The following is a 14,791-nucleotide window of genomic DNA, read 5'->3' as shown; positions in this document are numbered from 1 at the left end:
ATAACCCCATTGCCTGCACCAGAGATCAGAGTCCTGCACAAAATTGGATACAAATTATATTGAAATAAGTCCAAGGTGTACAGGTAAATATTAAAAACTAGTGTCCTGCAAAGATTTGTTTCATTCAAGACAATGACAAAAATAGTGGGGGGTATGTTCTCAGTGGCTTTGCTGCTTATTTAATGAGCCAGAAAGTATTGGCTTTTGATAGCCACTAGCTGGGCACATAATCGCTGAGGAAACACATTGACAGCTGCAGGAAAAGAGTTGCTGAGACAATTAACAAATAATATTCAGAGAACACAGCACGGGAGGACGAGGAGGCCAAAACCCATTTAACGTGAGTGACTGTGTATTTAGCACGTCTGTTTAATCACCGGTGAAGGGTCTGTTTGCGGGACATATGTTAATGGACCCGGATTTGACACGGAAATAATAGCGGCTGACGAGTCGGATACAGTGTAGAATAGAGCTTTGCCGGTGTGGGTTTACAAAAATGGATCCGTGCAGGACTCTGCCAGACATGTGTTTTCAACAAGCTGGAAGAGCACACGCTACATGAATTTCCCTGTGTTGTGTTTTGCTTGAAGAGACCCAAACTGGAAAAGAAAACTTTGTTTAAAAGAGAAACCCCTTTTTGCAGAATAGCAGTTTTGAAGGCCCCAGGGAGCTGGTGTGGAAAATGCGTATGAGGTATGGAAATGAAGCTTGTGTGTGGTGAGAGTTTGGGTAAAGAGAAGAGGAGACAGTCTGATGTCTTGTTTAGGACTCTTCCTCTCATCCTCTTCTGAAAAAGTATCATGACTTAAACACATTCTGTTCCTCTGTTGTGAAAGTATTTATTTCAATGCTTACAGCAAATAATTTCCCTTTGCTAAATCAGAGGAAACTCCCTGAAGCTGTTTTCATTGATGTCAGTTTTGGGCTTATTGAAGCTACTCACACATTTTGTTAAAACTTAATTAAAAACAACAGTGGGACTCAGAGGTGTGCAAAAGTTGCTTTAAATAGTGACGTTAGTTGACAGGCTGAGATGCAGATAGCAAGCACCGCACAAAAGTCTCTATCTACAGCGGCACACACCGGTATGGGTAGTGTTTGTACCTTTTTTGGGGGGATATATTAGCTGTCCTTCTCATGAAAACAACCCCCAGGAAGACAAGAAAAAGGACAGAGTGATCAGTGGATGGCTGAAGAATGAAAAGAGGAGGCAGCGGAGAGGTGGTGGCGGATGGTGAAATAAGAAGCAACAAAGCACGACAAGAAGTGTGAAAGAGAAGCGATGCCTTGAACACAAAAACTCTGGAAAACATAAAGAGAAATTAGATGAGGCAAACCAAGGTAGTGACAACATCACAATATGAGAGAGAGAGAGAGAGAGAGAGAGAGAGAGAGAGAGAGAGAGAGAGAGAGAGAGAGAGAGAGAGAGAATGAAAAGGAAATACGTGAAAAGGAGAAGGGAGGTTAAAAATATCACTTGGAAACCATGAAAACAACAGCAGACAAGGAGCAAGGCAGTAAAATACAAATCAGAGATTATGAGAGCACAGAAAAAGGAGATTGTGAGTGAGAGAGACAGATGAAGGAAAGGACACTCCACGTGTCAACATTGTGAAAATTAACAAAATAAATGTGAGAGCAGAGATGGCGGCAGAACTGAAAGATAAAGAATAAATGAGCTTGAGAGGAGACACGAGTGAGAGCCAGGAATTGTGAAAATAGAGTGAATCAACTAAAAGCACTGAGCGTATGAGGAGAGTGATGAGTAGATGTGCACTGTGTCCACTGTCCCCCCCAAAAAAACAAAATAAATAGTAATATAATTTAAAAAATCTGGAATATGCATTCAACACCCAAATGAAGGGAACATGTAACACATTCAATGTCTCTTTAAAGTTTAACATGGTGTCGAAATCAGGCGGAATCCTGACACTCCCACCCTGGTTGCTGTTTACATGTGCATCAGTAAACACAAAGAGAAAGGAGGAGGAGGAGGAGGAGGAGGAGGAGGAGGAGGAGGAGGAGGAGGAAGGACTGGTGAGATAATTTCCTGATTGGCAGGAAGGGGTGGGGCAGGCTGAGTGAAACTGGTCATCTCCATTGTAGATAAGCCTTAAACTGGGATCAAACAGATGACTGGAACTTGTGAAGATACAAATCACGAATAGTGTGTGACTCACTCTGATGTTTGAACTCATGGCGAAGTTTGAGTAGAACACAACACATTCAAAATGAGTATTTAAGACTCAGTTTAGAATAAGCTGTTCATAGATCTCTTTCCAGGTTTTCGCTGATATCCTGTGTTATCTTAAGTACGTAAGTTCAACCTGTTGAGGGCAATAAAACAATGATTCAATCGTTCATCCAGCTGAAACATCAGTCGAATGGTTTCTGAATCGTTTCTCTGTTGATGACAGCTTTGAGGAATGTTGTCGTGTGAGATTTAGTGGCACGTAGCAGTCAGCCCGCCAACTGCTTTCCTCTTGCCAAGTGTGGCGGAGACATACGGAGGCCTTCAGGTAACAAAAAAAAGCAAATGGCCCTCTCTATAGCCAGTGATTGGTTTGTCTATTCTGGGCTTCTGTAGGAAAATGGTGATAATGAAGATAAGGAAATTAGGAAAACTATTAAATTAGTTTCAGGTGATCATACACTAATGAAAATATAATTTTGAATCCTACACACTGGAACTTCACATATATTTGAACTAAATGATCTGATAGAAGGTGTTTGTGTTTGTGTGTTTGTCTGTGTGTGAGACTCCTGTTAGCAGAGGACTCCCTCTAGTGGAGGTAGGGAAGACTGCAGCGAGAACTGTTTTGTATCTGCTTACCATCCATCTCTTCCTCAGTCGTCAGCTCATCGTTGGAACAGATGCTCAGTACGTTCACTAGCATCTCAGTCACTGCAAAAAAATATACAAAATAATATACGTTTTAGTTTTGACCAAATGCCACTTATTTTTTGACACAGCCCATAATTAATAATCTCGAGTCTGGGGGAAAGGTCCAGCCATGAGAAGGCAGTGCAGGCTATAGTTGGACACAGATATACCCGAGTGACCAATCTACACACACCCAGCCCACACACTGCTGTTAATGGCCCTCTGCGGAAGGGTCACACCCAAGAAAAGGCTTCCTGGAATGAGTGCGTCAGATATTGTTCCTTGACAGTACATGTGATGAAATGACATGAATGTGTCACAGACCTGACAATGGGTTTTGAAAACAAAAAGCCTAACATTTTCTAATACAATCTTCAATACACTCGGAGAATGGGGTCCTCTGCTACGTTTGTTGTTTTTTGTTGTCTCTTAATAACAATCGCTATTTTTCCAAAGAGCACAGGGACTCATAAATGAGATCTTACATATACATTTACAATTTAATACATAAAATTAATTGTAACGACATAAATAAAGTTAAAAATCGCAGTGTTAAGTGTTGTTGCACTGCGGTTTTCCTTTCCTTTCCTTACGGATTCTCCGAAACAGTTCTTTTGATTTTGTGACGTCTTCCATCATGTCTAGGAATAGTGGCTGGGATAAGAGATTTACTTTTCAACCACAGCATCTGTCTGCAGTGTCACCACTTCCTCAATCTGACGTTTCAAATTAAAAGCCCTCTAGCCTTCCAATATTCTCATGGTTGCAATCTTTATTTGCACACTGCTCCTAAATTATTTTCTGTTCAGACATATCAAAGGCCAGTGATATACTCACGCTGTGGAGCACTGATAGACCTTTTTAATTTGCAAGTCTAACTTATTTAGTAACTTTGCATGAGAGTGTGTTTCTGGCTAATAAATCATGCGCAGTAAGTCTTGTATTTATGATTGACTGCACTGCACTGAGTGTATTTGCTACATTTCTCATGGCTGAGCCATTTTCATTACTGACCCAGGAAACTAAATGTTCTCATTTCACGCATATTACAGCTGTATGCGTATGCTCACCCTTCTCGCCGACAAAGGGCAGGGACCAGGTGAAAACGTCCATGAAGTTGGGCAGCCAGTAAGGGTGAGGTGAGCAGTTGAATTGTCGGATGTTCATCACGTTGTTCTCGTACTTCAACACTGCCGCTGGGGAGGCACGGTGAAAAAGACAAGAAAGGGGGTTGTTAAAATATGTGTAACGTTGGATATATAATGAAACACTCTTTTACAGCTTTTATAATGTGCAATTTCAAATGTCCCATGATATTCCCGTGCAAGGAACTACACCCTGCATGTATCACAATGAAAAATGGCCACATCATAAGTTGTAGGTTTGATGTCATAATTATTTAAAATACAGCTGTTTGCCAGTGTTAAGAGATCATTGAGACATGTGTACATAGATGTATAACCATCAATTATTTATACTGCTTATCCTCATGGGGGGAGCTGGGCAGGAGGCAGGGCAACACCTTGAACAGGTCCCCTTTGTATTGCAGGGCCAACACACAGAGACAAACAACTATTCTCCAACTAGCCTAAACCCAATCTGCATGATATTGGACGTGGCTGGAAGCTGGAGTACCTTTCTGTGAGGCTAATATTATGATATCTTCTTCTTAAAAAGTTTCAGCATACTGCACTCCGAACTCCCGATTTGAGTCCTCACTTCAACAAACCAAGAAAAGCACCACCTCAAACTGAGATCTGAGTCCATTACCAGTCTGCTTCCTGTTTCCAACCACCACTTAGACGTATATCATGTAATACCATCAGCTGATGAGCTACCACAATCCATAACTTGAAAAAAAAGAAAAGGAAAAAAGCACCAGATATTTTCTACTTGTGAATAAAAATCAGCAAAACTTCTCTATAATTGGATTATTATTATTATAAGTGTTTATAGATTGATTCTTTGATTTTTAAATAAATAACAAATTTATAGACAGCGATGTGAAAACATCTGCTGATGACAAGTAATATATACAAATTCAATAGAGCGTACCTACACACACAAAAACTAAAGAAAAAAAAGGAAAATAACATTTATAAGGTGATATGTAAACAATCACCATTCGTCGATGGCTCACCCTGACAAAGTGACGATTATATGCAAATTAGCCCGATGATATGTGCAAATCAGGCTAGAAACATGTACATGCATCAAAATGAATGGGACCAACATTTGGCGGGGGGGGGGAGAGAGAGAGAGAGAAATCAATCCCCTGTTTTCACCCACCCTGGAACATTTCCTCTGCGTATTGATCACAGCCCCCAGATGAATGAATCACATCTTTCATTTACAGGATTGGATACACGACTAACATCGCAGAAACACACAGCTCAGCATTTGGACTCCTTCAGCTCGACCACTTTTCATTAGTTAAATGTGGAAAAAAAACATACATTTCTGGAGAGTAAGGGAGGAGAGAACGTAGACTCAGACAGGAAGTGAAGGCAATGATTGGCAAACGCTTTCAACGTGATCATCACTGTATTCTTGTACTCCAGGCGATCTGTTGTAGATGTGCTGACATGCTTTTGCCATCATCAAAGTTATTCTATCAAAAGATCTATGTGCTACATCACTTCAGGAATCTACAGCAACACTTACAGCTGAGAACTGTAAAGGAGTAGTTTGAGATTTAGTTTTTTTAAGGTCCTGTTAGACCTGGTATAAACATCTGTCCTGAGAGATTTCAACACAAGTTGACAGCATCAATTATGCCTCCTGTGTCTCCTGCGATCAATCTCTCTTCCCTGCTCTATATACAAATAAACATGTATGTCATTTCTGACTGTGAAGACTAAATTATATTGTTTCTACCTAAATATTGTATGGGTGACTACACCCAAATGAACCATTTGCCACTGGTTGCTTGGTAACCCAATGATGACAAGAACATTCAAACAAAGGTCAGGCGTGACATAGTCCGAAAGACAACACCATTTTTTTAGTGTTTGCAAGATAAAGTTTCACAGGGTCGCATTTGTGGGAGGGTATGATAATCATTAGGGAGGTTTTGGTGCCCCCTTCGGCAGTATACTCTTTTTCCAGACCCTGCAGAATAATCAAAGGGATGCTACCCTCACATGAGAAAATTATTTAAGCAGTATCGACAGTTGGAATGGAAGTTAAATATTATTCTTTGTTCCACACAGGTCATTTTATATTATACCCTATCATAATCCTAAGAAATCACATGGTCTTAGCTGACATAGAATCCACTGCCCAAATAGTGACCAAGGCATGCCCCATGTGATCTCACCCATGATTGAGGCCGAATGTGAACGTGGGTGCTAAGGAAAACATGAGAGCAGCCAAATACAAATATATCTGTGCTGTATATAGAATCCCTCGCCTCTTTCATAAGCAAGGCCTGCCTGGTGGCCCAGATCAGCGGAAAGCGGACACCATGGCTGGGTCACCGTGGGGGACTTTCCTGCTTCTGCCCCTGTCAGGGTCAGGAATAGCAAGTCATCAAACCTGGCATCCCGGGCAGCTCTAATGTCGGTCGTAACACAAAGCAGGTCAGAACACACCCTGCTAGGCCAGGGCTTGCCTCAGTGTGTGCGTGTGCGTAATCAATGAAGCTCCGTAATGCATAGAGTGCAGTAACCATGCAATCCAAGTGGTCCCTTAAGTATTGTTAAGCATTGCATTCCACTGCTGTCACCTCTTTCCCCAGGCACACACACACAAAGTAAAATCTCCTGCAGGGGAACATCCATAGACTGTATAATTAATGCGGCTTTATTATCAATATCAGCAAAACACAATTTTCATGTCCAGCTAAAAAATTCATTGTGTCAGTCTGACACACTCAGATAGCACTAGGGGTGTTTATGAAATTGCGTCGGCGTGCATGAAAGCAATTGTACGCGTGGGCAGCCATTGCATAAACATCACATACTGCATAAACACCGTAGAGGCACTTGATTGAATGCAGCCACAGAATCCCAGAGGGAAAAAGGCAGAGCAGGGGAAAAGGTCAGCTCTCCTGCCATTGCTCCTTCAAATGGGATTCCCTTTAAAGGAACAGACGCCCGAGAACCTCCCCCGTACAACACAACAAATATATTTGTTGAGCTCTCGGTGCGAGCAGGTCAAGGCACACTTTCTTTTTCCGATAATTGCAGCATGCTTATAAGGGGGGCAGGACCAGAACTCTGCGTCCTCATAAGCAGAAGGCTCATTACTACTAATGCAAAATCATATGCAAAGTTATTTCTCACACAGGGTGCAGCGGGGCACTGCCCTTGTGGCAACCAGCTGTGAGTTATGTTTAACTCCACTGTTACATTTAGCACCACATGACAGCCACTAGATGTCTCTGCTGCTCCGACGGTGGCCAGCAGGGTAGCTAAGGCCAAGGCCTGCTGCCACGGTAACACAGATATTGCCAGGCGACGCCCGCTCATTCATTATTCATAAGGGAGTGCCTTGAGCCAGTTTCCCTGGTAACGAGGACTCTTACATCTGCTTCTGAGATCAATGGGAGATCCCCACTGTCCTGCCTCAGTGCTTCGAGCTGACTGCACATCTATGTGTAAGGCCTGTTGTATGGAGTTCCACTGGGCTCGTACGCCACTCCAGATGTTCAGACCTACCCATTCCATTAGATTCAGTACCCTGCTTCCATTGGATGTCAGACGTATGGATGGATGGGACTGACCACTGTCCACAGCTTACAGTGCACAAATGGCTCATAAATCCTCTGCAGTTAATGAGACCACAGGAAACTCCATTTCCATCAATCCTATCCGTTTTGATAAGGGTGGGTGTAAAGTCCTGGTTTGGAACCTGGGAACCATAATGTGAAACTTGCTGGATCTTGAGAGTAAAAATGTCGACCTATTGCACTTTCATCTGCACTAACACAATGGCAATATGGTGATGAGGATAAGTTTAGCTAAATACATCAGAGACACTGCGAAACGTCAACACTTTGCCCACATAATTTCACGCAACAGTGCACGTCTGTCTAAAATAACAAAACATTTACTGTAACTGCCACATGGTATAAGACTGCAGTACTTTACATTTGCCCACTCATTGTCATAAAGTCCAACATCAGCTTATGCAAATGTGGATATCTTCACTAATGCTATGCATTTTGGAGATCATTTTTTGTTTTACTTCCCAAATTTCATAAATAGTCCTAAAATACCATATAGCTCTGATAAAACAATGTTTTTGTTCCGTAACAGCTCATCATCCAGAATAATTTTTCTTGTTTGATGCAGCATGAAAAATTCTATAAGATGCTCATTTTTACAGGAAACTGAAGGGAAGCCCAGTAAGAGCGGTAACAGATGGATGGGCATCTGTAGCCAGAGATACTCTTCTCATTGTGACGAGGGGGGGGAAGATGAAGCGCCATCGCTGCCCCAGCTTCCATCCTGCCATTTATTCCAGTGGCAGAGCCAAGAGCCAATCATGCCTCTCCATTTCCCTTCTCTTCAAATCACCTGTCTCTACGGCCCACCAATCAGCCCAAGACTGGCGGAAGGAAAGAGTAAAAAAAGAAAGTGACGGTACAGTTGGACCTGTGAGTGAACCACAGTGATGCCCTGGCCGTTTCTCTTGGCAGCAGCACATTTCTCGTTTTTCTACTGAAACCCTTCCAGTTTCTACTTCATCATGAAACAATAATTTGGTTATATAATGCTTTAGCAGGTGGAGCAACGGATCTAAACTATCGTATCCTTCACAGGTTTGGGCTTGAAGTTGAAGATTGGCGTCGACAGCATTGGCAGCATTTCAGTCATTTCGCTTTTATTCCATCCAGCACCATAACCATTAGTTGTTGGCCTGGACCAGTCAATAATGATGCAGCAGAAAGAACTTCCATTAATACAAAACTGCAAGCAATCTCCAAAGTGTGCACCTGCCAAGAACACCCCCTCGACTCTCCTCTCCATTGCAGTCACTTCAGGACCCAAACGGTGCAAACTGCTAAATCACTGCTGCTGGGTTTTCATTTAAAGCCTAAATGGTAGGCTTTGAATGAGCCTCCTCGCTAGTTTCTGAGCCACTTTTCGCTGAGGGGGCGCGTTTGGGGGGGGGGGGGGCAGAGCGTTGACAGACAGCTGGTTGGCGTCTGACGCTCGCTGACCAACAGAAGAGTTGAAAAGAGAAAATATAAAGGATGGATGGCATTTTGAATCACGTGTCGGTTATCCTGACTCAGCTACAAGGTAAATTATCCTGTAGTGGAGGAGGTTTTCAGATATCCCCTGCTCCCCTCTCGTCTGACGTGATGTGGTGCTCTTTTCACCACCTTTTTCGCTCCCCTTTGTCGAGAGGTCTGATTGGTTAAACTGGCCAACTACCAGCACCAGATTGATGGGACCTGCCGATGTCTCCTCCCTCCCCTTGAGATTTATGTGCCCACTCGATTGGCCATCAATCAACGGACATGCTCAGTGGGCTCTTGCAGGAAGCTAAGAGCAGAGCAATTCACTACAGAGGCTTTGCTTCTAACCGTGAACCCCACCCACATGACTGATTAGAGGAGCATCAACAGGACTGATAGGACTCAGGACTGTTGGCTATCTGTGTCTGTCCCATGGAACTGTTTGAATGTGTGTGATGAATTTTTAAAAGCTTTGTCATAAAATCTTTTGCAAGCCCACAATAAATTGGCGTCCTTCACTGACAGGTGTTGCAAATACAAACAGAATTATCTTTTTCTTTCTGATTTGATATGATCAGTCTGCGATGGGAATGGATTCAATCAGCATTTGCTCCCGCGTCAAATGACTACTGGGGTCACAGGTTTTAACTGGCTCCAATCGAAGGAATTATTCACCTCTTTTTAATGCTCTTAACTGTGTTTTAAAACCTGCATATGGTGTAAAATAGGTATAAGGGATAGGAAGTTGCAGTTGAGATGAGGTTGCAGACTAAATAAGTTCAGTTACTTTGACTGCTCGATCGGTTGCCAGACGATCGGTTGCCAAAACTAAAAGCAACGTGCACCTGACACTGCTTTGTTTGTTTATTTGTTTGCATTGTGTTGTGTTGACTGTGAGCTCTGGGAAGATTAGTTGGCATGGAACAAATGGGGCCCTAATAATAAACAGTGAGCCAAAATGGGAACACGTTGCCGTTTCTTGACTATCTTTATAGAGCAGGGGGAGGAGAGGGGAGGGGAGGACATGGAGGCACCTCATAGGAACGAGAGCAAACAAATATAACCTAATCTCAGGTCAGGGAAAACAAACCTGTAAATGGGCCACAGCGAAAGAAAATGGCCCTCACTCCCTTTTTATAAAGACCTCAAACCAGCAGCACTGCAGTATAAAGCTTGTAGTTATTGCATTTCATCAGGAGAGGAGTTGCAAAACAGCGTGCACCATCACTCTTTCCTTCCCATTTCCATTTCCTCTGGTTTGCCCAACACCGCCCCCATCCAAACATGCCCCTTCAGCCAAAGCAGATACTGTGTGTTCTCCGGGGGAAAGTGCTGACTCACAGCACATAGATGAGCCTTACTCTGTGTGGGCGCCACAGCGCAGCATAGGGCGCCACCAGGTGCCAAGCGAGCCGGCACCGGGCCACTTCATTTCACACCAGCTCCGTCCCTGCACTGACCTGACGAAAATCTGTGTCGAAGCACCGAGCAAGTACAATACTGTGATCCAATGTGTTATGAGTGTGGGGTTTAACACTTCTCTACTAGAATACTAATAAGCTGCATACACTGTTCAGTGGGACAAATACAATGATACCGAAACCTGTTACATGCAGTGATGTGCCAAACATTAGGTGGTGCCTTATGAGTGATTATTCAAGACTCCTGAAAACGGTCTTCACCATACAAGTATACTGCAGTGTCAGCTTAAAAACTAACACTTACTGTTGTCTTATGTCCATTGCCAAATTACTCAAAAGTCAGATTGTAGCTCAACCTTTGGGACAAAATACAGGATTTTTACTTCAAATTCTCATAATTCCAAAAACACCCCCCAGAACCACTTCTAAAGCAGATAATAAAGAGAATGCAATGGATTTTTTTGGCTAACAAATCTATTTTGGCGTTCTTTGCCCCAGGCTTCATTTATGGTGTCCCAGTAAGATGCATAACACCTAAACTCTTAAATAGATTCTGCTATATGAAAATTACATTAAAAAAAGCCTTTTGGAATGACCCAATGCTGTAATTTCATTTGCACAGATCCTGAGCCCAACAGTAAAGCTTTCAAACGTGCACTGAACTCTGGACATTCAACTGAATTTTTCCAGAGAGGCCGTAAGTGTGAAGGCTAATGTTCGAGTCAGCTGCTCCAGATATTTTCCAGATCCTTTTCTTGCCAGCCCCAGGCGCCACCCCTCGCTTGAATGTTCCTGTTGTTGTGAACGTGTCTGACCCGCACACTCCTGCTGCGTTCTTCAGATGTGAAACACAAACATTTTCTGGAGTTCATGTGAGAAAACTGCAATATTCTCCAGCTCGGAAACATCGGTCAGTCAATGTGGTTAGAATATGGCATGGTGGAATTCATGTGACAGGCCACAGAGGTTGATAATGGTATATTCCTTTTCCTTACCTTTGTTGTTGTAGACATCTAGATAGTTGGGTGCTGAGAAGATGGTGATAAGAGACGGGAAGCCAGTCGTCTGACTCTTTCTGTACATACGATATCTGGTGAAATGCCCAAATCAGAAGAGAAGTAAGCATTAGTAAACATTAAAACATTTAATTCATGGCTTAGTCTTTGGTGTTCACCCCCTCGGGATACGATTAGTGTTTACAGCTTCTTGTTTTCACTGAATCTCGTCAGCTGATGCATCAGCAAGGGGGGTGGGGTAAAACTGGCATATCCCCAGGGGGGTAAATCCCTGTGTTGCAAGTAAAACATGCTCTGAAAAAGCCGTCATACTAAACAAACTCGGCACTCAAACACAACTACACTGTGTCTCTCTGGTCCCACGGTCTCTGCTGTGCTTGGTGGTGGAGTAAACTTTCGGTAAACAATGTCAAAAACTCAGGTGATTTATTTTTTGCTGTAAATCTTGCAGACATAAAAAGAAGAAACATTTAATATATTTCATTTGTGGCCTACAGCGGCTTGGGGCAGCCACCTCTTCTGAGACATGGCGAGGTGTCCCATGTGACCACACAGTGGGAGTGCGATGGTAAACAACTATGTGCTGGGCTTCCCACCGCCTTAACCTCGCTTAGAGGGAGATCAGCTTGACACATCCACCCACCTGCCTGTTTGCAAAACCAAACATTTCAAAAGAGGCTCTCCAGTGCCCAAAGGTGCTCCGGTACTATAACCATTGTTGCGCCCAAATTTCTCATGAAGTAAAAAAAGAAACCCCAACAGTTCTTGGCAAGACCTGCATGAGTCATACTTGTCATATCAAATTTGCCCAACTCACACCCCCCCTCCTGCTGGATTCATTTTCATCTCTTGGATTAACATGACTTCTCTGAAAGTTCAGACTGCACCCAATCTGCTCTCCAGACAGGCGCGAGCACCCAGGAAGCTTTTTTTCGTTTAATACCCCGGTCTGAATCGCTCTGCTGTGTGACAGTGCGATGGGAGAAGATGAAATGCTGCGACACTCACCCAGCATCCTGCGCTTCATGGGCCCGGATGACAGATAATAAGTTATTGTGTTGTAGAAAGTCACAGACTGCAGGGTAGCTGTTGAATAAAGAGACAAACGTTTGGTTTACTCATAAATCACCAAAAAAATATGGAAATCACAGAAAAGGGATCAATAGAAATAAATAAATAAGTCATGAGTGTTATTGATTGTGCTCGGGGATATAGTGAATATACAACACTGATTTAAATCTAAATGTGTTTCAGAACCAACAGTGTGTCATGAAGAGGTTTTTGCCTCTGGGGGTTCGCTGTAAATGAGCTTTTATATTATCTTTAAATTCCACTTACAATTTAAACCAGAAAAAAGGTACGATGACTAATTAAGTACTAACCCATAACATTCTTAGCTTTTGATTGAGGTTTTGTATTGTAAGAAAAGTGATCATTCTCAAATGGAGCGTTATATTTTAGAATGAACCTGAAAAAAAAATGCTTAGTATGCAGATGATTCATAGCAGACCGCTTCTTTGAGGAAAAGAGTGATTCCTTGTGTGTGTACACTCATATTAATCTTTTCAGTGTGTGAGCAGGGAAACTAAAAACCTTACAGCCAACAATCAAACCACAGTATAAGGTTTTCCATTCTACAACCTTTCGGACTCCAGCACCAGTTTTCACTCAAAAATTCCTTTTGTTAAAAACTAAATATAATTCACTGGCAAACTGAAAGTGGATGTTTTAATCTGAAATGAAAACAGTAGTAAACCATATTTCGTTGAAGACAAACATGGTTAAAACCCCAGCGATCAGCAGGATTTATGAATCGTGAGATGCTTTGTAGTAAAATGCTCACAATAGATGAGTGACACCTTTGACAATAACGTGGACAAACCTCCGGCGTCATTTTCAGTTCGTTAGAACCTCTTATGATACAGACAGTAGATAAATAAAAGTAGATAACTAAATCAAACTCATCTGTTTTTTTACGTACTTCTACTCAAGCTTAAAGACAAACAATCAAACTGCGTAAGCCAGCCCTGAAATACTGAAAGAGGTTCAATGAAGAAATAGGAGGATGATTTTATACTATGTGCTCTAATCCTAGCAGAACGCCCCTGCAAAAATCAGAGCACAACAATGAACAACACCCACAAAACCATACATTGTGTCTTTCAACCTTTAAAGAAAAAGTTTGTTTGTTGTTTAAAAAGACATTATAGCTGAACTAAGACTGAAGCTGTATTGCATCTCTTATTGTGAAGTCCTTTGGGGCAGGCCTCTAACGAAGGGTTACATCAATAAATTAACTTAGATTTGACAGGCTTGTTTCTGTTTGCACGCTAATCAGATACAAAGCGGGAAAGGTGCAGAGGTAAATCAGTTTTAAATTGAGAATTGTGCGAAAATCCATCACGAGACACTGAAATCGAGTTAAGAGATAAGAAAGGTTCATTAACAACGGTGCCTTAGGTAGACATGAGAACACATGCGTTTCTGACAACCACAACAACCGTCTGCTGGGAGGGATGTGACGAGGGAATAAAACATTTTTACACAAGGGGATTATAAAACGCAACGATTCTTTTTTTTTTAATCATTTTGGAAGGGAGAATTATTTAGGAATGAATGTTTTATTTCTCACTTGATTTCCTGCAGCAGCTGTAGATGCGAGCCATATGGAGCCGTACGGGCGACAAGATACATTTTGGCCTAGTTGGGTTTATTTATTTATTTTTTGTCATTTGCATTTTTGAGTTTAGAGCATCTCCCATCTGTCCCACAACAGGGCACAGATGTTAGTGAGCTCCTTGGACAACAAGGACGGCTGTGAGGGAAATGACTTCATCATGTTTGGACAAATAAATGTGTGTTACAATAAATGTAATGTAAGAAACTCGGATTAACAATTATTAAAACAAAATACAAGTCCCTCCATACTTATTTTACCTACGTTGTTCAGTGAAGGCTGAAAAAAATAATTAAATAAGGCACATCAGAACACGTGCAATTTCATGCCTTGGTTGTGTTTGTAAAAGTGTTACGAGCGTGCGTATGGTGCAAATGGGGAAAACATTGTTTACTGAAAGGCAGAAGCCACAAAGAAGCGGATGGTTTTTCAGGGGGAGCAGGGCTGAGGAAACGTCTCTCGCTCTCCCTCGCTCTGGCTGAAACTGTCTCGTAAATCCTGCGTGCCAGTGTGATGCCAATTAGCAACCATCTGACTGATGAAAGCAAGACTCCAGAGGAATTTTGACCAAGAGGCCGAAGGTTAACAAGGATGCTGGTACGA

At 42.3% G+C, this 14,791-nt stretch overlaps 1 protein-coding gene and 1 long non-coding RNA gene across 2 annotated transcripts in view; one reads left to right on the top strand and one right to left on the bottom strand.

Moving 5' to 3' along the window:
- The window catches only part of LOC128430042 (protein phosphatase 3 catalytic subunit alpha), a 58,674-nt gene that overhangs the window by 7,468 nt on the left and 36,415 nt on the right, over positions 1–14,791 (bottom strand). The window contains exons 7-10 of the mRNA XM_053415970.1: positions 12,520–12,597; positions 11,491–11,585; positions 3,955–4,080; positions 2,834–2,905 (exon numbers count right to left, since the gene is read on the bottom strand). Coding sequence (XP_053271945.1) covers positions 2,834–2,905; positions 3,955–4,080; positions 11,491–11,585; positions 12,520–12,597 — 371 coding nt within the window. The remainder of the gene's footprint in view (positions 1–2,833; positions 2,906–3,954; positions 4,081–11,490; positions 11,586–12,519; positions 12,598–14,791) is intronic.
- LOC128430043 (uncharacterized) lies at positions 295–8,963 on the top strand. The gene is made up of 3 exons (XR_008333940.1): positions 295–340; positions 8,216–8,486; positions 8,652–8,963. It is a non-coding gene; the product is annotated as an uncharacterized LOC128430043 (long non-coding RNA).

This window comes from Pleuronectes platessa, chromosome 23 (genome assembly GCF_947347685.1).
Source record: "Pleuronectes platessa chromosome 23, fPlePla1.1, whole genome shotgun sequence".
NCBI classification, from domain to species: Eukaryota; Metazoa; Chordata; class Actinopteri; order Pleuronectiformes; family Pleuronectidae; genus Pleuronectes; species Pleuronectes platessa.
Note: the sequence above shows the minus strand (reverse complement) of the source record. Positions and strands in the feature narration are given on the sequence as shown.